The 22206-nt window shown below is 43.7% G+C and overlaps 4 protein-coding genes across 8 annotated transcripts in view; all 4 read left to right on the top strand.

The window, feature by feature from the left end:
* Positions 1-5644, top strand: part of PRKAR2A (protein kinase cAMP-dependent type II regulatory subunit alpha) — a 58372-nt gene extending 52728 nt beyond the window's left edge. Inside the window, exons 9-11 of the mRNA XM_009091139.4 lie at positions 58-123; positions 862-1000; positions 1512-5644. Of these exons, the coding sequence (XP_009089387.3) occupies positions 58-123; positions 862-1000; positions 1512-1645 (339 nt within the window). The 3' untranslated portion in view covers positions 1646-5644. The remainder of the gene's footprint in view (positions 1-57; positions 124-861; positions 1001-1511) is intronic.
* A 1400-nt stretch (positions 5645-7044) lies between these two features.
* Positions 7045-9623, top strand: RPP14 (ribonuclease P/MRP subunit p14). Its single transcript, XM_009091141.4, has 5 exons — positions 7045-7161; positions 7259-7343; positions 8112-8188; positions 8782-8860; positions 9478-9623. Exons 1-5 carry the CDS (start codon positions 7091-7093, stop codon positions 9532-9534), a joined length of 369 nt encoding a protein of 122 aa, XP_009089389.1. The 5' UTR covers positions 7045-7090; the 3' UTR covers positions 9535-9623.
* On the top strand, positions 9557-10654 carry HTD2 (hydroxyacyl-thioester dehydratase type 2). The gene has a single exon (XM_030228207.2). The coding sequence runs from the start codon at positions 9557-9559 to the stop codon at positions 10082-10084; it is 528 nt and encodes a 175-aa protein (XP_030084067.1). The 3' UTR covers positions 10085-10654.
* A 1599-nt stretch (positions 10655-12253) lies between these two features.
* PXK (PX domain containing serine/threonine kinase like) overlaps positions 12254-22206 on the top strand; it is a 33308-nt gene continuing 23355 nt past the window's right edge. For 2 of the 5 annotated variants that reach the window (XM_050979426.1, XM_050979428.1), the window contains exons 1-3: positions 12254-12478; positions 20618-20668; positions 21332-21379. In XM_050979426.1, coding sequence (XP_050835383.1) covers positions 12377-12478; positions 20618-20668; positions 21332-21379 — 201 coding nt within the window. In that variant the 5' untranslated portion in view covers positions 12254-12376. Of the gene's footprint in view, positions 12479-12513; positions 12550-20617; positions 20669-21331; positions 21380-22206 lie in introns of those variants that run through there. The other 3 variants (XM_050979425.1, XM_050979427.1, XM_050979429.1) reach the window with 2 other exon arrangements.

The following is a 22206-nucleotide window of genomic DNA, read 5'->3' as shown; positions in this document are numbered from 1 at the left end:
ATACATACTTTCACAGTCGAGTAAAAAAGAATTTATTTTAGCTTTTCTTCTTCACAGGGTGACAAAGCAGACTGTTTTTACATTGTAGAATCTGGAGAAGTAAAAATCTTGATTAAAAGCAAGGTGAGTTCAAATTGAGTGATTAGGCTTTGTATTAATCAGTCCGTGATTTGACTCATTGATACAAGAGATGTGAAAAAGCCCACCCTGAGTTATTTTCATATATTATTTTATGATGTTGATCATCATTATTCGTGTGATGTAGGTTGTAAACTCCCATTCCTGTTCTGAAGCAGCCAGAAGTCATTTTACTAAAGTGCCAAGGTCTTTTGCTTCTGTTTGCTGCTCTGCAAACTAACCTGATACGTGAGAGACTGAGAGAGCCTGCAGCTCAACCTATCCCATCCCTTCCCACACTGATAGACTTTGCCTGGCCTTAAGGCTGGAGATGAAACTTTTTTCCATGATTGTAGAAGACTGCACGTTACAAAATGTGGGGTCTGTTATCTTTAGTGACATACTAGGTGTTGGCATTTGCATGGGTCTCTGTACAGTCTGAAGCAGCCAGGGGAACAGCATGTGGTGTGTGATAAAGCCTGTGTTAGGCTACCCAACAGCAGTTCCCAAATCTGTAGCAGTAGATACCTGCCTGTCTCAAAACTTGTGGGCTGGCACACATTTTTCTTACCCAGTTTCCAGTTGTACATGGTGTTGACTTGTTCTACCATGACTCGGGAGTCACTAGTTTGAAGGCCTGAAAGCAAGGAGCTGTTCACAGGTGTAAACTATCTGGGATTATTAACTGTAGCCTTGTACAAGAACAGAGCTGTGTGCAAATAATGAAACTGCACTGTTTGACAGACCATGACGAGTAAAGAAGCTAATCAAGAAGTGGAGATTGCCCGGTGTCACAGAGGGCAGTACTTTGGAGAGCTTGCACTTGTTACCAACAAACCCAGAGCAGCCTCTGCCTACGCTGTTGGGGAGGTCAAATGTTTAGGTAAGCAGGTGTTTTTCTGTGTTTCTAGTTATCCTTTTCTGTTCTTTGCTTGTCTCATGGACTGTGCTTGAGCGAGCAGCCATTCAAAACCCAGCAACCTTTTGGTAACTGGCTGTCAGATTCCAGAAGCTGGGAGCATGGGCTGGAGCAGAGCTCCAGGTGGAAGCTGGAGAAGCACTGCTGCTTCCTCATGGCTGATTTTCTATTTTCTGTATGTGTGGCCTGTACTTGTTTGCCACACATAGCCTTCAGGTCATCTTGTAATACCACTATGGGGTGTATTTGCCTCTGTGTTTATCCTTGAGATCAGGTTTGTATTTCATTAATCTTGTTTCTCCAAATAACACTACAAAGAGAAATCAGAAACATGATTTCTGTTTCTGTGGTTTCTTTTGAAGCCTCAGCCCTAAGTGGGATGAATTGAAGGTCTGTGTGCTGAGTTCAAAAAGCAGATTGGTATTTGGAGTCCTTTTTGACAAACAGTCTTGTTTTCATCTCTGTTCCATTACAGTCATGGACGTGCAAGCATTTGAGAGGTTGCTTGGACCCTGCATGGACATTATGAAGAGGAATATAACACATTATGAGGAGCAACTGGTGGCAATGTTTGGCTCTAGCATGGACCTGATGGATCCAGGGAATTAGGCACAGGGTACCTCAATGCCTTCTTAGTTCAAGACACAGAGAAGCCTCCTATCAGCAACACAACTCACAAGGACAACGGACACTATGGAACAGTTACTGCTGCTGTTTTCTTGGGCATTTTAGAAATCATAAACAAGTCTCAGCACAGATGGATTGCTCACTCCTCCCTGCCTCCACTTTGCTGCTGATACTTCATTATTAGACCTAGATTAAAGATGATTCTAACCCTATGTTCACTTACTTGGTTCAGAATGGAGTCTGTCCAACAGTTCAAGTGCCTGATACGAAACCCAAAGTGTGCAAGACATAGGAGCCTCCTTCCTTCTGGGTGTCACTGTTGGGGTAAATTATCCCTTCAGATTCTGTAGTGGGAGGTTGCCTGTTCTGCAGAGGCAGCCTGTGGAATACAAGCTTTTTTATAGGCTGATTACCTTCATCTGATGCTTTCCTTACACAATGTCAAATTTGCTTTTAATTGTAGCATCTGGGTTTGAAGTTAAAGTATCAATGGAGCCAATGAATAAGATGGCACTGAAGTTTCGGTCCACCTGCTGAAAGCAGCAGGTAATAAATATAGAGAACTCTTTAAACCAAGTAAACTGAGCTGGGGACATGGGAGAGTCTGCTTAGCAACCAGATGCAGAAAACGTATTTTAAGTGTTTTCTGAGCAGCAAAGAAAATTGGTTTACTCTATGCTGTCCAACAAAGTGCAGTGGTTCAGATCAAATGGGCTGAAAGTGTCATAATTGTCATCTCCCCAAATTTGCTCCTTGTTCCTGACACATTTAACGGTGGTGAGATAACAATATATGACCTTCTCTTGCTTACAGAGGTCCTTTATACTGCTACATTTCCCAGGGTGCAGTTGTTGACTGGGTCAGTTTTAAAGCTTTTTAAGGAGGTGAATGTTTTGTAATTTAAATGAAGACTACTTCTGTACTTGTTTACAGGAGCTTCCCCTAGTCCTAACATTTCACAGTATTTTAACTTCATTAGACACTTGAATGCTTCCAAATACCACGTTGATTTGCTAAACTTTTCAAAAGTTGGCAACATTTGACTTTGTAAAGCAAATGTCTTTGCTAACTATGCAGTTGGTGTGTTTGAGGAGTCTTTTTGGTTTAGGTGATAACTAAGCTAATGATGTTTATCTAAAATACCTGTTAAATTTGCAGCATTTATTAGGTAGATTCTGTTTCTATAGCTTTAAGGACCTTAATTGGCATATGGCTGAGATTTTATCAGGGTATTATCTAAATAAGAATCAGACCATGAAAAGGACATTTTTATGGTGTTCAAACAGACTATATATATTAAGACATTGAATTTGGAGGTAATAAATCTAGTGACCCTTTGAGTTTGCATTCTTCCACAGCTCATGCAAAACATATTGGTGTTTTATGGGGTTATAAAATTTTAATAGTGAATACTAGTGTAACAGAACGTGCTCTTTTTATTCATGGCCATGTAAGCAAGAATGGAAGGATGCTAATCTTGAATTCCTGCTTTTAGTTATCACAGTGGACATTTCTCTAAGGCATGAGATGCTTAGCAGCAGCTCTAAGCTGATTTCTGGACAGTTTTTTCCCCTATAGTGGATGAGCTCCTCCCATTTCCTGCAATATGAGTAAGATGGAAAGTTCATAAATTTGAATGACTGTTGTCCAGTTACTGTAATTGCAGTCATATTTTTATATAATGCAAATGATTTGTAATGGACACCACTGAACTTGGTGTTTCCATATTATTAAAGTTCTGGTCGTGATGTCTAGTGGCTGTTCTAACTGCATGTATTTTAGAACAGTGAATTTCACTTGCTTTCCTGGGCTGTTCCTTTGTCATAAATTACAGCCAAAGAAGCAGCAGGTACTTTTCACTCATGCTTCCAAGGTTTAACACCAAAGACAAAAATAATTATTTTCATCACAGAGTTTAAAAAACCAAACAAAACCCAAACCAAACCAACAAAGAAAAAAAGAAAACCCACTCATCAGCTCCTTGCAGTGATAGCAGATACAACTTTAAGATACTTTGGGTATCTTATGCTCCATGACAAAGAGAGTTTCTGAAGCCAGCTCATGTCTGTCCTGTGAACCAAACAGAAACTGGTCTCTAAACCAGCCTGAATTTCTGTGCTGTCTAAAGTGTCATGTGAGCTAAAGAGAAATTTGCTGTGAATAATCACCAGCTGGCCTTTGTTGCTCCCAGGCAGAATGTCCTCTCTTTTATGCAGAGGAGCCTGGCAGGTTGGGCTGCCTTACAGATGGATTCTGTAATGCCTTTGGTTCTGTGCAGGACAGGGCTGTAACCTCAGCACAGGCAAACACTGGCAGTTGTTCCAAAGCTTAACCAAAACCCAGGCAGGGCTGATGTCAGATTCTTGAGGTATTTCTGCCTCGAAGGCAGAATTTAATGGCTTCTAAAAGTCAAAGGAAACAACAAGAATATAAAATCAAAATATTGGGATCCCATGTGGACAAGAACAAGGTTTTGAAGTTTTACCTTTCTCTGGGCTCCCTGGAGCAATGGCATACTGGGCAGTGCCATCCTGCATCCAGGATCTGTGCAGCATCATTCTGTGGTGGAGAGAGGCAGCTGGCTTTGAGCTGAAAGAGAATGGGCTGCTAAGAAGGCTCATCCATTTAAGAGCTATAATGTGCAATGTGCCTGATTAGTTTGGTCTAGTTTAACCAACTTGTTTGTATAGTTTTGGAGCATGAAGGTAGTGGAAAGAAAGCTTCTTTAGTAAAATACTCAATATTGCTAGGAGTCTGGTTAGAGCACCAGCAGTGAGCCAAAATGGGTGATGTGCAAGTGCTGATACTGAGTCCAGGGAGCAAGTACAGCACCTGTTTGTGACCATCTGCCCCATCCCTGTATCTCAGCTCATTCCTTTGCACTCTGTTCATTGCAGTTGTTGCAATGAGAGTAAGCCCAGGTGTTTTGTTAGCTCTCAGTGTTCAGTAAATGCTACTGAGTCTCTGAAATTGGCAGTGAAGAGAGATTTTTTTGTTTTGTTTTGTTTTAATAAAACAACTCAGCAGCAAAGTGGGCACAGAGGATCATGTTTTCAAGGCTTAGAGGAAGACATCTCCTGTTTGTGATTCCCTGCTTGTGATTGTTGTGAAGTCAGTGAGAGGAGCTTTCAGTACTTAAATATCCTGGCACTTGGTATTTCTGTCTAATGTCACAGCACAGGTTTAACAGTGTAAAAGAACAAAAAAGTGTGGAAGTGCTCCCTTAGAAACAGAAGTGGAAAACTTAAAATAAAACTTTGAAAACAAAGTGCAGTTTTGCACAGAGGGCAAAAAAACCCTGAAACCCCTTTGAATGTCACTTCCATTCTTTCTTTCTTTTGCTGAAAGCAGACTCTTGTTCTTGACTTGTGTTTGTAAACTAGTCTTGCCAAAATACACATTGGGTTTTTTCACTGCAGATAATTTTTGTTGTTACAATTGTTGCTGATCATTTCAACTTTTTTCAAACCATAAATTTTATTTCAAGAGGCCTTCCCTGTGGATTTCCTCCTGGCGCTCTGCAGCACTACACTGCTCTTTCAAGAGGCAAGAGAAAGTCACCTCACAGGAGACACTCAACACAGCTTAGCTGGCTGGAGCTAATCATGCGCTACTAATTTTCCTCTGTGGGGCAGGAGGGGAATTAAATTCTGCATAAAGTTGCTACCTCAAGGCTCCAAGTGCTTTTAAAGGTCTTTCACTTGGGAGAATTTAATAAGACAGTTCTTAAATTGGTCTGTTCTTTTGAGTTAAATGGGTTTTTTTAATTGATTCATTGAGGGACCCTTATTTTAATTCATTTTACTACTTGATTCTCAAAGGATGAACAGCTGCGAAGTTTGATTCTTGCACTGTAGTGTTGAACATGAAAGCAAAATATCTGCCATATAAACATATGGTTTTAACAAGTTAAACCACTCTGGGGTTCAGCTTCACTTTTGGTTAATAAAAAACTGACCTGTTGTGTCCAGCCTTCCTGTACAGTCCTGTGTGTGCTCGTTATTGACTCGCTGCAGCTGACACAGCCCCAGCCTTCCAGCAGCTCCCTGGATGCACTGGGAATGCCTGAGTGAGTTCCTCTTGCCAGAGCCTCAGGGAAAACAGCACCTGCCCCACTGCAGTAACAAAAAGAGATTTTATACAGCATCTGACCTCCAAGTTTTGCTGCTTGGTGATGAAATTTAATTAATATCTTTAAAGTAATACAAACTTCTGTAGTGTTGGTCCCAGTAAAACTGGCTGCTCTGATAAGTCTGCCAAGTTATTGTGGGACTGATTTTTTGAGCACTGCACTAACTGGTTCTTAGTTCCCAGGAGAAACACAGTATTCCTGAAAGAATCTTCTTAGCCTACACTTACAGCTACTGAACTTTATGTGGCAAACTGCCTTTTCTTTAACCTAACTAACAATCTGAAAATTACTTTGGTACATGTGAAATTATAGTTGCTTTTGCTGAAGTTTTGTTTCTGAACGTGCGGCAGTTTATGTACCATTTTTATGTCAGCCCAGGAGCAGAGCTCAGGTGGATTGTGGTGCTAAGCTTGAGAAAGCTCTGCTGGAATAATGAGGACCTTTGCACAGACTGAGCCGTGTGAAGGTGCAGGCAAAAGGTGCTCTGTGAGCTGGGCCTTGACCCAGGCATGCGAGATGTCCATTGGGCTGCTGTGCAGTGTTACCCTGCTGGGGTCAATGCTAATTCCTGGATAAACCTTCTGGTAAAAGAAGGAAGATTCTGTGAAGTTCTTTTGAGGATAATGCTTAATTATTTTAGCAGAGCAAACGTACTTCCATCCTTTCTTCTGTTTCTGTGATAAGGATACATTTCATGCCAATCTTTAGAGCAGGTACAAGATACTAAAGTTGTGTTATTTTATCATCTCAATCAGCTGTTGCCTGATGAGTGCACAGACAGGCTGCCAGGCTCGTTCTGTGCACTTCTCCAGTTCATTTCATCTGTGTGTCCCTGCAAAACTGAGCCTGGGACAGCAGAGTCCCCTCAGTGTTGGTAACCTGGTGCCAGGCGCCGCCTTTACCAGGAGTTGCCTCGGGAGCAGCCCCTTTGCTGCAGGCCCAGCGCAGCAGCATTCTCTGTGCCCGCCTGCCGCGGTGTGTTTGTGCTGCGGCGCTCCGTGGTTGCCTTCGCGAAGCTAAAGGCTTGCGTGCCGCACTTGGTCTGTTCCCGCCGCTTCCCAGAGATTCGTCTCAGCCTCAGAGGCTGCTCTGGCTCTCCCCCGGCCGCAGGGATGCGCTCGGGGCCACGCACGGCGCGTTCTGGCGCGGGGCTCGGTGCCGCGGGCATGGCTCCGGGCCTGGGCCGGGCCACGGCGACACAGGAGGCGCCGCGCGGTTGCCATGGTGACGGTGACCCCGCGCGGCCGCCGTAGAAGGTGCGGGCGGGCGGCGCGCGCGGCCCGGCAGGGCGGGGAATGGCGGCGGCCGCGTTCGAGCGGCGCGTGCTGCGGCGTGCGGCCGAGCATCACTATCTGCGCGTGCGCCTGTGAGCGGCATCCCCGGGACCCCCCGAACCGGGACCCCCCGAGCCTCCCTCAGAGCCCTCCTGACCCCTCCTGACCCCTGTGCTCTCCTTTCCGCAGGGAGCTGCCCGACGGCGGGGCCCGGCCGAACGCCGCGCAGTTCAAGCAGCTCGTGGTGACGGCGCTGAGGGAGCTGCACGGAGAGGTGGGACCGGCACCGGGTCTGCGGTCTGCTCCGGGCTGGGCCAGGAGAACCTTGCGGGAGCGGGCTGCTGTCCCCTGGCACAGCCCAGGCTGCGGAGCAGTGTCCGAGCAGGCGGGGCGGGGTGGATGGGCCGGGGTTGGCCCGCCGGTACCCGGTTGCCCGCTCGCCAGCCGCCCTCCCGGCTCGCTCCCAGTGAAGCTGTGCGGTTCAGTTCGGTGCCCGCAGCCAAGTGGCTTCAGCCAACCCTAGCAGTGCTCAATGCTAGCTGGGCCGGGTTTGGAGTAGCCTGCTCTAGTGGAAGGCACCTCCGAGCGTGGCAGCGGGGCTGGAGCTGGATGAACTCTGTAAGGTCCCTTCCAGCTCAAGCCGTTCTTTGATACTTGTTTCTAGATTTTGTGGTATTGATGCTTTTGCTGTAGAGAGGCTTTAAAAAGACAGCTGTGGGAAGGGAACAGCTTTTGGATGGGAAAGTCCACAGCACTGTTTTTGCTCTGTTTATTCTATTGCTGGCTGAGTTTAAGCAGGTCACATCAACTCTTGGTCTGGGTTTCTCTGGCTGTAATGTGGAAATAAAAAGGGTTTCTAAAGAACTCTGAGAGGAAGGGTGCTGTTTAAAATCCAGTGATGTTGTAGCTAAAACATTTGTGTGAAATTTGAGTATAACTGTAACACCTTTAATGATGTAACGTGCTGGAGGTTAAATCAATTGCTTATAAACCACGATAAGAACATAGAGTGATACTTACTAAATAACATTTGTTTTCATAGGTTGGTGCAGCCTTGCCTGTTGATGTCTTAACATATGAGGAAAAAACTCTGTCTGCCATATTAAGAGTAATTAGCAGGTAAGGTGCAGTCGTTTGTGCTTCCATGCCATGAAAATATTTTTCGTAAGAAAATAGAACTCTTAAACTAAGAATGACCTGTGAAGAATTAAGCCTAACTTGCAGATATTTGCATACAGCATGTAGAAGATAATTACTGAGTCTTGGTAACTTCGTGCATCAGTACATAATTCCTGCTTTAAACCAGAATGATTTTAATGGTTTTAAGACAGGGAGTAAGCATTACTGAGGTAGTGACTTTAAATCTCTTTCTATAGTAAAGATGAGAATGATTACTCTAAATGGTGGTGACAGTTGCAGGTGATTTAGGTGAAGAATGAGCTTAAATGCACACTGAGAACAAGAACAGTTCTGGTGGAGTGAGCTTGAGGTTGCAGTACATATCTCCGTGTCAAAGACAAGAGTCTGCAGCCATTGCAATAATCCTTCAAGATGCAGTTTAGCTACTGAACTCTTTAGTGAAATTATCTGCTGTTAAACTGTTAAGGGTTTGTTACTCTTTGCATAACATACTTTCTATTTGAGATGTCTATGCTGCAGGAAAACAGAAAACCCCAAATTTTATTAATATATTTTGTTTTCTTTTTATCTAGTGGCCTTGTCAAGCTGTGGAGTGCTCTAACCTTGCTGGGCTTCTACCAGAACAGGAGGTGTGCCTTCCGGGTGCTGCAGGTAAAGCCCTGTGGGGCTGGGTGGCTTCCCCCAGGTGTCAGCTCTGGCTCTAAGCTTGGCAGGCTGCCTAAGCCTACTGCCTTTTCATAGAAAGATGGCCTAGATGCAAAAATGCCTTGCTTTGGGAGTGAAGTGCCTTTCAGTGCAGGTCTGTGTTTGAGCAGTTCTCATCTTAAAATGAGTCTTGTACGATGTGACTGTAGTGGCTGTCTCATAACTTCATGGTTTCACTCCAGTGACAAGCCCTGATGTCATTAATACAGCTGCAAGAAAATAATTTCTGCCAAGTGTTGTTCACGACCCACATCTTGGTCCAGGTTTTATTTTCCCTACTCCACTTTCTGCCTTTCTAATGGTTACTGTCAACTGACCTTGTGTAACATGCAGTTCCAGAGCTTATTTTTTTCCAGAGGATGCTGCTTAATAAAATGAGTTCTGAGAATTCTTTGTTTCTGAAGCCGTGGCTAGACAAAAGTCTGCTCAAGCATAGCTCTAAGTTTTTAATCTATCATGTGAAAGAAAATTGAAGTATTTTCAACTTTGAGAGCATTTGATGGTGGGGTTTTTTTAAGGCTTTAGTTGTTCAATTTTGTTTGTTTTTTCTTTCCCCAAACCAGACATCTCCGTTTCTACTTGCGTTATCCGGCAACAGTAGAGAATTAGTCTTGGACTGAATGCAGTTGTTGGTTCAGCTGCATGCAGGAGAAGTTCCTGGAAATGTTGTGGCCCTTCAGGCGTGGAATTTCTGGAGGGATTTTCCAACAAGGAGCCTTGACAAAGCCAATGTTAATCAACTCACTGCTTGGACATCCTGGATTTCGGAACTTACGTGTAAAAGTTGGAGACAAAGCTGAACTTAGCAAGGCTTTTACACAGAATGATGTAGTTACTTTTTCTTATTTAACAGGTGACACAAATCCTTTGCATTTAAATGAAGAGTTTGCAAAGAAGTCTAGGTTTGGGAGAACTGTTGTCCATGGAGTTCTGATCAATGGACTTATTTCTGCAGTTCTGGGTACCAAAATGCCTGGTCAAGGATGTATATTTCTTTCCCAGGAGATTCGTTTTCCAGCTCCTTTGTATGTTGGTGAAGAAGTCACAGCTGCAGCAGAAGTGAAACGATTGAAGGGTTCTATTGCACATATTTCTGTATCATGTCAGGTCAGAGAAAGTGGGAAAACTGTTATGGAAGGGATGGTGAAAGTCATGGTGTCAGAGAGTTAGAGCTGTTCATCATGTGCAACTTCAGCATAAAGGCCAGAACCAATGTACACTTAGTTTTGATTCTCTTTTTATGTGACATCACTAAAACCAGTACATTTGCAACAAAAGCCTTTCAAAATGTCTGAAAGTGCACAAATTTAACCTTACTAGAACTGCATTAAAATTAGAGCTTTTCTTTTTTTCACCATGATGGGTTTCTCTCCCAAGGTGAACTAGGCGCTTGCTGTGACAAAGTGGCACATTCAGACAAGCCTTTTTGCTGCCACAGTGGGAAGTTTGGACTGGTGGGGCTCACACTGAAGCTGTTCTTTCTGATAAAATTGCAGTCCACACCAGCAAAGTTCAGTTAAAACTTGTTCCTTCTGTACAAAGCAGCTGTACTGCCAACAAGCAACGGGGAGGGGACAGTGCTGTGTTCAGAAGAGGAACAGAAGTGGAGGTGCTGACACACATGTACTGCAAGATGTGTGGTAATCTGCATGGCATCTCCCGGCGGTGTTTCTTCTGAAACTTGCCTCTCAGAAAGAGAGTGAAGGAGGCTTTAAAAAATAAATATTGTCACATCTTGTACTTACTGTATTTGTGCTCCTGAGGGCAAGACAAGCAAGGGCAGATGATCTGAGTACTAACTGTGGCTTCTTTCTCTTTGTTTGAGTGTGTGAACATGGATTTCCCATTGTCCGCTGAAAGTTCCTTGGTTGAGTAGATTTCTGGCAAATTCATTAGTAAACCGTCTGGGTTAAGTTATTTTAGTACTGGCGTAAGATTGCTATACACTAAGGAACTTCTTTTAGGAAGGATTGAGGCCATCAGGAGTCAGGCCTCCAGTTGGTGGCTCATACAACTTTCTGGCAAAGTGTCTGTTACTCCCCTGTCTTCTCTGCAGCAGAAATGCATTTGAAACTTTCCTTGACTGCAAATAACCTCAGAAGTTGTCTGCTAAGAAAAGAGAGTTTCTCCTCAACCTGTGATGAAAGCTACTGGTAAAACAGCTGCACTGCCAGAGTGTGCTGCACTCTAACCCCAGGTGTTAGTCACACTGGAGCAGAGGGAGGGATAATGTTTCAGGTGTTTGACTCCTTGCCTTCTCTTTCCAAAGCCTGGAGTTTGGCCTGTTTGCAACCTGGAAGCAGTAATTAGGAAGAGATTTCCTTATCTCTTGTGTGTAGGAGCTGTTTCACTTCACATTTCCTTTCCTTCTGCCTCAGGTCACTGCCTGTCAGTGGCTTTCGCTGGACAAAGCACTTCATCGAAGCAGGCCCCTCCTTCCCCTGCTCACCTGCCTCTCCAGGTGCGAAGTTGTCTTGTTAAGGCCTATTAACAAAACGAATCAGATCTGTCCCTGACCTCCTGGGTCACTGCAGGAGTGGTAGTTTGGGGAGTTGGGATTGCTGTTCCAGCCTGGCTGCTGAACCACAGCAACACAGCCCATTTTCCTTTCATCACGGAGCTGCAAGACAGAGAGATGAAGCTGTTCATGACACCTGCTCCAGGCATATGACAAACTCCAGTTCTGCAGTCTTACAACATCTTAAGTGAGAGTAATTCCTGTGTATGGTGTAGAAAGAGGAAATGCAGACAGGTGCCCAACCTGTAGGTTCTCAAGCACTAAGCAGTATTCAAATAGAAAGTTTCTTATGCTGCGGCAATCAAAGACACGTCGAGGAATTCAATTGTTAACAGCTTTAAATCTGTGTTTTGAAAAACAACCAAACTGGAAACCAAAACCCCACAAAAGATCAACTCCAAAGCCTAAATTCTACAAATTGAGTAAAATATACAGGATATTCTGATTATTTTATTAACACAAAACACCCTAAGAGGTAAAGAGCAGCAAGTGCCCTTATCATTTTCCTGGTCTCTTTGGGAGGACCTGCAGTGTCTCGGGGTTGATTCCCCCGGGGCTGCAGCTGTTATTGCCGCTGTCGCTGCTACCGGGGGCACCAGGCACGGAAGGCTTGGGTCATGGTCTCCCCTCCAGCCCCTTTCCCCGTTATTGCCCGCGGAGAGGAACCTCTTTGTGTCCCGCAACCTGGCCGTGTCCCCCATCCCTCCCTGTCCCCCATCTCTCCGTGTCCCCCCTCTCTCCCTGTCCCGCGCTCCCGGGGCGGGACCCGCGCGGAGCAGCGGCCGCGGCGCCCTCTCGCGGCGGGCGGTGGCAGCGGCGGGTGGCGGCGCTAAGGCCCCGCGGCGGCGGCGGCGGCGGCGCTGCCGTGTTGACAGCGGCGGCCGCGCCAGGAGCTGCCCCGGGAAGCGGGTTGGCGGCGCCGGTTCTCCGCTCCCAGCTCCGCTATGGCCTTCATGGAGAAGCCGCCGGCCGGCAAGGTGCTGCTGGACGACACGGTGCCGCTGACAGCGCAGATCGAGGCGAGCCAGTGCCTGCACTCGCACACGGTGAGCGGGGCAGGCCGGGCCGCGGGGGCAGGCGGGAGCGGCCGGGGCGGGGGAAGGAATGGAGGGAGCCGGTAACGGGGGGCGCCGCGGGGTGCTCGGGGTCCGCGGGGCCGGCCGGGGCACGGCGGGAGCGGGGCTGGGCGGGGGCTCGAGCCGAGCCCGCGGCAGCGGGGCCGGGGCTGGCGGGAGGCGGCGGCTGCGGCGGGGCACTGCGGGGTGCGCTGGGGGCGAGGGGGAGCGGTGCGGGAGGCAGCGGGGCCGCGACCCCGCAGCGCGGCTCGAAGCGCCCCGAAACCCCGCGGTGGGGAGCGGCGGTGCCGCTGCTCGTTCGGCTCCTTCGGCCCCTCTCTGCCCGCGGGGCTCCCGGGGACAGCCGGCAGCACCCCCGGGAGGGACCGCGGGGGCTCTGCGGGGGCGGCCGCCGCGGGGTTCGCGCTGCCTCGCGTCCGCTCCAAGCGGGCCTGTGGGTTACTGTGACTCCTGCTTTCCTCGGCGTGTTGCAGCCTGCGGAGCACAGATGGGCTCTGGCTGCCGCGTTTCGGTGGCGATGATGAAGTTACACGTGAATGGGCTGCGTTTGCCTCCGGGTGCTGCCGTGTGGCCGAGCGGAGGCTGCGAACCGCAGAGACCCCGCAGCCCCAGCCCCGTTTCTTAGCTCTGGGGAGCGGTGGCACTCAGCAGAATAAGCCCTGCCGTGACTTGGGTGTCACGGATTAATTCTTTTGAGATGCCGAGGACACATGCACAGTGCTTCCGTAAGAAATGCCTTTGAGCATGCAGTAATAATCAAAATTCTATAATGTCCTGTTTGCAGTTATTTTCCACTTTGAAAACCGGGTTTCATTATAGTATGACCAAGCAGTGGTGTGAATCAGAGAACTGGCTGTAATTAGCTGAGAGCAGGTATGCTGGAGAGGAGGCCGGAGGTACCTCAGCAGCAGGTACTCCAGTGGGAAGCTTGCTATAAGTGGAGAGAGGGTTTCCTTATGTCCCTTACACAGCTCTGGTTCCTGCATTGTGGGTTGCTTCCTGGTTCCTTGCATCTGTTGCATACCCTTAATCTGAACGACAATAACTGCTGGTTCACCATGGAGTATACACTAATTTACAGACTGTCTTATTCAATACTCTTCATATAAATAATTCACACTAAGAAGTGGTTTATTTTTTTGTCTGAGGAACTCACATTTACTGAACAGAAGTTACCTATGAGAAATTGTCTTGGAGGTCTTGGGAATCCAACAGGCTGTGGCTCTCAGTTGGTGCAACTCCTCTTATAAGTAAGACTAAAGAGGTTTATTTCCTGGCAAGTGTGGTGCTTTTTACCTGTTACAATAGCCGAAGGATGGGTGTGCCAAGTCCTGTGAGAAGTTGTGTAACTCCTAATACTCCCCAGCAGACCAGATTATGTTTCGTTAGTAGCTTGTTTCCTTATTATGCTTTTTTCTTAGTGCAAATGACAATAGTGGTTTGTGTTCTTTCCTTTGGTTTGCATGATTCTGGTTGGAAAAGAAAAAGTCACAAGATTCTTTTAGAACGATCCCTTGGAAGAACTTTTGCAATCCAGACTCTCCTTGTATCATCTTGTCTGAGGGAGTGCGATAGCCCCGTCTTTCATCTCTGTATTCTGTTACTGACAGTTGTGCTAATTCTCTACTGTTTTCTTCTGATCTTTTCCTAATAACAGAATGCTGGAGCACCATGCCTTTTGAGTTAAAATCTGTCTCTAAGATACATCTATTAGTAATTGTTTGTTTTACTGCAGAAGCGCTGTTGATAGCTGAAAGATGGCTTGAAGTGTGTGTAGCACAGATGGTTTATACAGAGCCAGTGTGGGATAACAAAATAAAGGAAGCCATTAACAGAGACTTGGTTTCTTATTTGATGTAAGTGGACTATTCTGTCATTTCAGATATTTCATCTTATGTCCCTGGTGTCTGAATAGCTTGTTTATTGGTGGGTGATGCTGTCCCTGATTTGAACTCTCCTGATTCAAAATAAGCTGCAGAAATAAATCCTTGTCTCTGAAGAGGTGTGTAAATGAAGCCCTTCAAAGAAATAAGGGTTGAAGTGTTTTTGTGGGGCCTGAAAACTGTATTTTACTTTGTTAAATTATAGTTAGAAGAAAGTAGATTGCCATTAAATGAATGCTTTTCAGTTTTGTTCTTCATTCCACCTCCAAGTGCTATCTTCAAAAGATGTAGATCTATAAAATCCTTTATCCCAAACTAATGTTTGGAGAACTAGGCCTGTTCTAAAGCAAAGGCAACCATGAATTTTTTATATTCTTTTGTCAGCATTATATATTAAGATTTTAAAACATTGTTTAGTGTTGAAAGAGTTGTTTTAAACTTGGGTTTGTATTTTTTCTTTCCCGTAGATCATAGCTTCTAAAAGCACTCATACAAGGATGGCTTAGGCTGAGTTTAGGTGCAACTTTAGCATGGCAACTGATCTACTAAATATGTAAACCTTCTGCTGGTGCTGAAAATAGCCAGTCTTCTGAAAAAACAGCTGAGGAAAAGGTGAAGAATTTCAGGAAAAGCTCTGTAGACATGGTGAAATATCACACAGAAGACCAAAGCTTGTGTCTAATGAATAGTTTGCTCATGTATTGTTCTAAGCAGTTTCTGTTAATTTAAATTTAGTACAACAGACTGGGTAAGTGTAAACTTTATAGCATTGAATCAAGGGCTGTACTTGGCAGAGGCTGAGTTTCTGTTTCCTGAGGCTGAAGGTGAAACTGAAAATAACAAAACTGAAAACAAAACCTGAGACTGCTGTGTTCTTACCTGAATTCTCCAGAAACCCAAGGGATTAAGCTGCTATTGGAAATGGACTTTTGAGGATTTGCACTTTTTGCTTAGTAAGAGTATGTCAACACCCCATAAATGGGTTTTTAGATTGTTAGGGAGCCAACTGCAAAATTATCTGATAGGCTCATAGGCTCAGCAAGCTGGGTTCAAGTCAGAAGAGCTCAGAAGTTCTTACTGGGCTTAGTACATCTGAGCTGGAACATAATCTCTATGTTTTTGCATTGCAACAAAGAAATTGTTCACTGAGGTTTTCTTTCTGTGTATTTATTTCCAATCATAATTGGAAGAGGAAAATGATGCCTTTCTATGTTTGCAAGAGTTGTTTCCCTGGTTAAGTGTGTTACAAGCAGTCTGAGTTTTGTTGGAATGTGCACTTAAATACAGTTAATTCTATAGCGTGGTGTTTATGGAGTCCTTTTCATTTTGGAAGCCAAAACAATACATATTGCAGGTGCATTCCAGTGGCATCTCACCTAATAGATCTGAAATTATAAGAGCAAGCCCAGTCAGTTTCATTTTGTCTCCTTTATGCTTCAGCCACTAGCCCTGCATCAGGGAGAGTAACTGTGCACCCTCCAGGGGTGTGTTGGGCACCTTTCCATAGCCATGAGTCAATGAGTCAGTCCCTTTGTAGGTCTGTGTACCAGCCCTTCTGTAGAAAATGAAGTTTTGTTGCATTCCTTGACTTCAATAGGAGCAGGATTACATCCAATATACTAAGCCATTTGCAAGTGTCTTGATGCCAAATGTTGTGTTCTGACAACAGAGGCAATTTCAGCACTAAAGCTTTAATAAATTTTGGCTCTTAAACTTGCCTCATATTGCAATATTTCATTTGTGTGCTCACCATGTAATAGTGGTTTCTTTCTACGCCTTAAAATAGGATGCTATTTTCTTCCATGAAAATCTGACATTTTCCTTATTAAGAACTGTACCTGCAAGTCTGTTCAGCAGTAAAACTACTGGTGAGTTGTACATGTTCTTTTTAACATTTCTCAATTCTTTTCTGAAGTAATTTTCCTTTTTCATGTGTTTCATATTTTGAAATTGAAGTAGTGAAACAGCCAGCTTTGATACAGTACATTGTTGTCTTAAAGGCATTTGGAAATGAACAGCTGAAATAAGTCCCTCTCCTAACAATCTTTCAGGGTTTTTAGTTTTCTTTAAGCAATGATGAATGTTGACACTTATGGCTACTAGATTAGAAAAACATTGAAAAAGCATTCATATTTTTCCTTTATTGATCCAAATAGAAAAATGGAGCCACATATTTCTAGGACTGTAGGGTTTAGTTTAAAAGCTTGTAAAAGATTTTGCACATCTGCTCTACAAGGAATTCTGTCTTTTCAAGGCTGCATTCACTTTGGACAAAAACAAACTTGAAGTTACTTGTAGACATGGCATTACACAGAACTGTCGTAGTTCACTTGTTTGAGGTTTCAGAAATGCAGTTCCCCCTCTGGATTTAGTCAGTAAACTCGATTCCCTCCCACCTCTCCTTCAGCCTGAGCTCACAAAAGATGGCTATTTCATCCCACTTAATTTTAAATATTCCAAACTTACGGTTTCCACTGGTGATCTTGCTAAATTAGTATTGCATTTGTAGGTCCTGTGAAGATTGTAGTCAAAATATTAGTTTCCATATTGTACTTTAGTAAATCCTAGTTAGAATATTTTTGTTGGCTACTGAGTATTTCCTGAAAAACAGTGAGTAATTTGCCTTTCTGGTGAAGGTCACAGTGATGCAGAGCACTGAAAATCTGTGATTTCTCCTCTCTCTCCAAAGCTTTTCGTGCTCACTAAGTTTCATTACATGTAGATGTGTGTCGTGTTTTTTCCCTGCAGTTGTCCTAGTTCATGGCTTTCACTTATTGAATGGCTGACTCATTACTACAGGAGGATACAGTGTGTGGATGGTGCAGCACAGGCACACACACCTGCATTGTTTAGAAAGTGGGGAAACACCAACCACTGCTGCTGCTCCTACCTCAGATGGGCTTAATAGCAGCTGAGCAATAGCAAATAAATACTGTGCCCTGTAACAGAGAGGCCTCTGAGGCTGAGCAGCTCTTCTGATGTTGTTGCTACTTTTCACATGGGAGATTTTCTAAATAAACATTTAAAAGAGCTTCTTACTAGAAATTGTTCCAATCCAGCCTGCTTAAGCAGGGATTGTGTTCATGCTTAATTAGGCTTTCCTCTCTTTAATGCTTATAAAATAAAGCCCTTTCAAACTTTTAGTTGATGTGACCTGAAGGTGACCTGGATCTTTATAATGGTTGGCTTTTCAAGCCTGTTGGATTAAACAGATGTAAAGCAGAAATCTGTGGAAAAAGAGACTGACTATCCTGAGCTGGAAATTTAGAGACTATTTGCTTGAGGAAACAGAATGTATTTCCCAATATTGTTGAGACTCTACATTTTATTATAAGAATCTCTTAACTCACCATTTTCTTTTTCCTATTTTGTCTCTGCAAAAGCCTTCTTTCCTGTTTGCTTCCTGTTTCAAAAACTAGGAATGGTGATAAAGAGCAATTGTTAAACATTTGGAGTGCTTTGCTGTGCAATTTTCATCCAGGAATGTTAACAAAATTTTGCTGAGCAGCTCTGAGTTGCTGATTATAATGTTTTAATAAGTGCTGGAGCACCAGGGACTAATCTTGGTGAATTCTGGGGAGAAAAAAAACCCAAAAAACCAAACTACCTAAATCTTGGCTCTGCCTGAAAATGGGTAAGTTCAGGATAACATTAATCCCACGCAGTGAGTGTGAAACTGTTATCAGCAAAGGATTGGAGAAATGTAGTGTGGTTGTCACTGATCCATATGGTTATTTGGAAAATATTCCTTTTCAGAAACTCTATCCAGAACTCTGTAGTACTAGGAAGAAGATTTTAGGAAATGACAGTGTGCAACTGGGGTCATACATATTTCCCTGCTCCCAGCCTCCTCCTCCCAGCACCCATTTCAGCTTTTTTTGACTAATTGGAGCAGCCAGGAAATGATCCCTTAGGTAAAACTGCTTTGCTTGGCATCTTTAAAAATGTATTTTGAGCTGCTGCAGGAATTTCAGGGTTGTGTCATGAAGTGGTTTGGCAGTACTGGCAGGAAAAGCAGTGGATGTACAAACCTTACCTGTGTGGAGGGAGCCAGGGAAGTTGTTTTAAGAATAGTTTTGTGGAGGTGTGGTTTGTGTTTTAGGAATGGTTTTGTGGCCTGTCCTGTTGGAGGCTCTTGCTGACAGTGACCTTGCTGCCCATGGGCAAAGCAGAGCAGCAGGTTATCTCTCTGCTGCAAGCTGAGACCTTTCTTTCCCAACCAGCAGCTGTTAGAGCTCCTTTGAAGTTATTTGGTAAACTGAGTCATAGGAAAAATTCTGAGCTATTCATGTAGGAGTGAAAGATGCCATGGGAATTTCTACATGAGTGTAGCTAACATAGAGCTCCCTCAGCCTGGTTGCTGATGCCTAAAATTGTTTGCAGGAGTGAACTCTGGTAATTACTAGCTTTCTCTGAAGGCATTTCCACCCTGTTTTCATACATTTGATGATGCTGCTAACCAGCAATGATCCCGAGTGTGCCTCTGTTTTCATTGTCCTTTCATTTACTTCCTATAGGCACAGTCTCAGTCCCGCTATCAGGTTGTCTCAGAAGAAAATTGTTGTAATTCAGGATTTTTTTCCCAACTAAACCAGAATTTGGCAGAGAAATAAAGGCTTGTGTGCATTTGGATTTGAAGAGTAGAAAGCTCTTCTCTGGTCCTATGGGAAGCATTTATCAGTGGTGCTAATCATAATCCCAGGACAAGCTTGTTGCCACATGGAGGCAATAGGAAGTGTCAGCTTCTCCCTGGAACTCAGCACACTGGGCTCTGCTGATTATGTGTTTCCATGGCAGATACTGGGGATGGGATTGCATTCTTATCCTGGCCTTTCTACCATTGCTGCTCTTTGACTTTCAACCTCATAACCAGTTTTGGGGAAAAAGGCCCTCAGCCAACTCAGAAGACCATTTAGGCTTTTTCCTCAGTTGTATTGACAGGGTAGTGCTGAGCTGGGCAATAATTCATTGTGGTCAGTGCTGATGGAGAGTGTGTGGTGGGGGCTTGGCTCTTCCTTACAGACAGAACTAATGGCCTGGAGAGTGTTTGCTCTTCTCTTTGCAGTTGCAAACCCTGTGACATAAAAAGGGACTTGATTAATGCATTAGGCCACAAAAGCAAATAGGGATGGGAAAGTAGTCAAGTAAGTGTGGGGGAAAATAGTTGTGGCCCAAATATGCTTTTTTAAAAAATTATAATCTTACAGTGAGAAGGAGCTCTGTGTTCCAAGTTGTTTATCACGAGGCTCTCTGTGTTGACCAGAGTGGTTGTGTGCAATAAGATGCTTTGATGGTTGTTTAATGAATTTGTGTTCTGCTTCTCTTGCAGCATTTTCTTGGTGCTCAATAGAAAATGACAATCACTGGATAAAGAGCAAGTGCTACAAGGGATTGAGCAATAACTCAGCTTCTTCCAAAATCCTAGAAAAGATGAATGACTGCACATGGTGAATCATCACTGGTGTGGTTTTTCAGAGAAACAGCCAATGTTCCTTTGAGACTTGATGAATAAGCAGTTGCTGCAATTTTTTTGTCTGTATGTGAAGTAGCCTCTTCCCAAAATGCAGCAATGGTCACAAAACAAGAAAAACCATGTTAGTGTTGAATATGGGTTTCCAGGTGTCCCACTAATTGATTTCTGTCACACAGTTTCCAAAGATAATTGCACTGGTTAAATGTTATCAGCTCTGTGGATTTATGTTACTGGTTTTCAGGATTTGGGCTTCTTGTTTTGCAGGAAGATACCATAATTATGATTTCACATGGGTAAGAGGAAAGAATATGGAGGGACCATGTCAGTCTGACTTTCTGAAAATAAACAGTGTTACTGTGGGTATTTACTGGCATTTTGCTTTGTTATCGTGGTGGCAATAATTCCTGGGGGTTCTTGTTAGATATTGGAGGTGAGAAGAGAGAGGTTTCTTTGGCTGCTGTGGGCAGAGATGTGTGCTGAGTGTGCTTTGCTGTCTTTTTCTGTAACTAAATTAAACCACTCGAGTGCTCCACAGGTGTGCAAGCTCCTGGAGCTCTCCTTGTCTCCTATGCTGGGGAAGAAGAGCAGAGCAGCTGTTAGGGATGGTCTGAGCAAACCCAGCTCTGACATTCCCCAAGATGCTGGATCTGAATTTTCTGCATTTGAATGTTTGTTGTCTTATTTGAAGAAGTGCCTAATAACTTTCTTCAGCTCATTAGTTCTCATTTCTAATGATTTTTTTCCTTTTATTAGGAATACATAATCCGTGTCCAGAGAGGAGTTTCAACAGAAAACAGTTGGCAGGTAATTTCTTAAGTTGTAGCTCATGTAACCAGGATTCTTTTTTTAGGAAAAGTTTGAAAATTGCCTATTCCAAGCTTTTAAAATTTGAGTTGGAAAGGGAAATGTTGATTTGAAATTGAGAACATGAAGTGCTTGAATTCTTTTGGTCAAAACTAAGAGAAAAACAGTATTTCTGCCAGCTACAGAAGGCATGTTGTCTGCTGCTATTCTGAATAGTCCAGGAAAAATGCCTGTCATGTGTTTCTACTGTGTGTTGGTACAACCAGAGTTTTAAAATCTGAAATTCCAGTTTGCCTTTCTCAGTGCTAAAATCACAGCTCTGCTTATACGAGACCAGTGAAACCAAGAAGTAGTAGTGAAGATGAGTGTGGGAAGTTGTTGCATCTAATATGGCAAAAATGCCTTGTTTGCAGACAACTTTGCTCACAAATACTGTTTTAAGATAATTTTTAGAAATGCATTTTCTGTCTGATCAATTTGTGACTAAAGACTCTTTCTTGCTCTCTGGCAATGTGACATAAATCCAGCAGTTAGGCATTTGTACAAAAATTGCAAAAGAAGATGATTGTAAATGGGAATTAATTTTCTCTGATGGGATTTTGAGGAGTAAAATTCTAATGGAAAAAGTAATTTGTTTCCTGAACTTTGTATTTTATTTTACAGATTGTGAGGCGATATAGTGACTTTGACTTATTGAATAATAGCCTGCAGGTAATTTTCACTCTTCATATATGAATAAAAAATGTCATTAGAAGAATATATTCAGAATTGTGATATTTTTCTTTTGTGATATTTTTATATATTGTGGTGAAAAAAATAAAAGAATTCGCCTAGCTGTAAAGAGAAACCGTGACTTCAAATGTAACATGAATGTGTACTTATTCACCCCTGAGTTTTCTCTTGTAAAATTTGACTTTTAACATCAACAGGATCAATTTATGTAGAAATGGAGGAAATTGGCAGATACTGAATCTTTCCCTTCAGTCCTGTGACTTGTTCCGGTTTTATGTGTTTTTATTTCTTCCTCCTTTGATTTGGAGAAAGCCAAGGCACATACCAACCTTCTAAATTCAGCATTGAAGTGCTATGTGTCTCATTATTTATATTCCTCTAAAAGCACAACCAGATGCTGCTTCTCATGTGATGGTTTTCTGTGTCACTGAGGAGTGTTCCTTGGTCAGACACTGGACTTACTGTGTGTTTTCTTCTGCCTTTTAGGACAATTCTTTCTTTTTAGTTTGTGTGGGAAAAAGCAGAAGTGTGAGTGTGTTTGGGAGCAGGGGGGAAGCAGCAGTGATTAACAAACTCATTACTTGAGATTTCCATACTGGCCAAACAGGATAAAAAGTGAATGACACAATTTGAGGATAGATTTTTGTGACTTTAAAATTTTTCCCTGGTTAAGTGTTTCATGAATTCAAGAGCTTAATGCTGCTTCCATTTCCTCCCTCCTCCCCAAATCAAATCAACTATCTGCTTGATGAACCTCGGTGAGCAGAACCCTGTAAGGGTGTTGATTTGTGTGCTCTGAGAGCCCT

The sequence above is a fragment of the Serinus canaria genome, chromosome 12, assembly GCF_022539315.1.
Source record: "Serinus canaria isolate serCan28SL12 chromosome 12, serCan2020, whole genome shotgun sequence".
NCBI lineage: Eukaryota > Metazoa > Chordata > Aves > Passeriformes > Fringillidae > Serinus > Serinus canaria.
The sequence above is the reverse complement of the archived record's forward strand: the minus strand, read 5'-3'. Positions and strand labels throughout refer to the sequence as shown.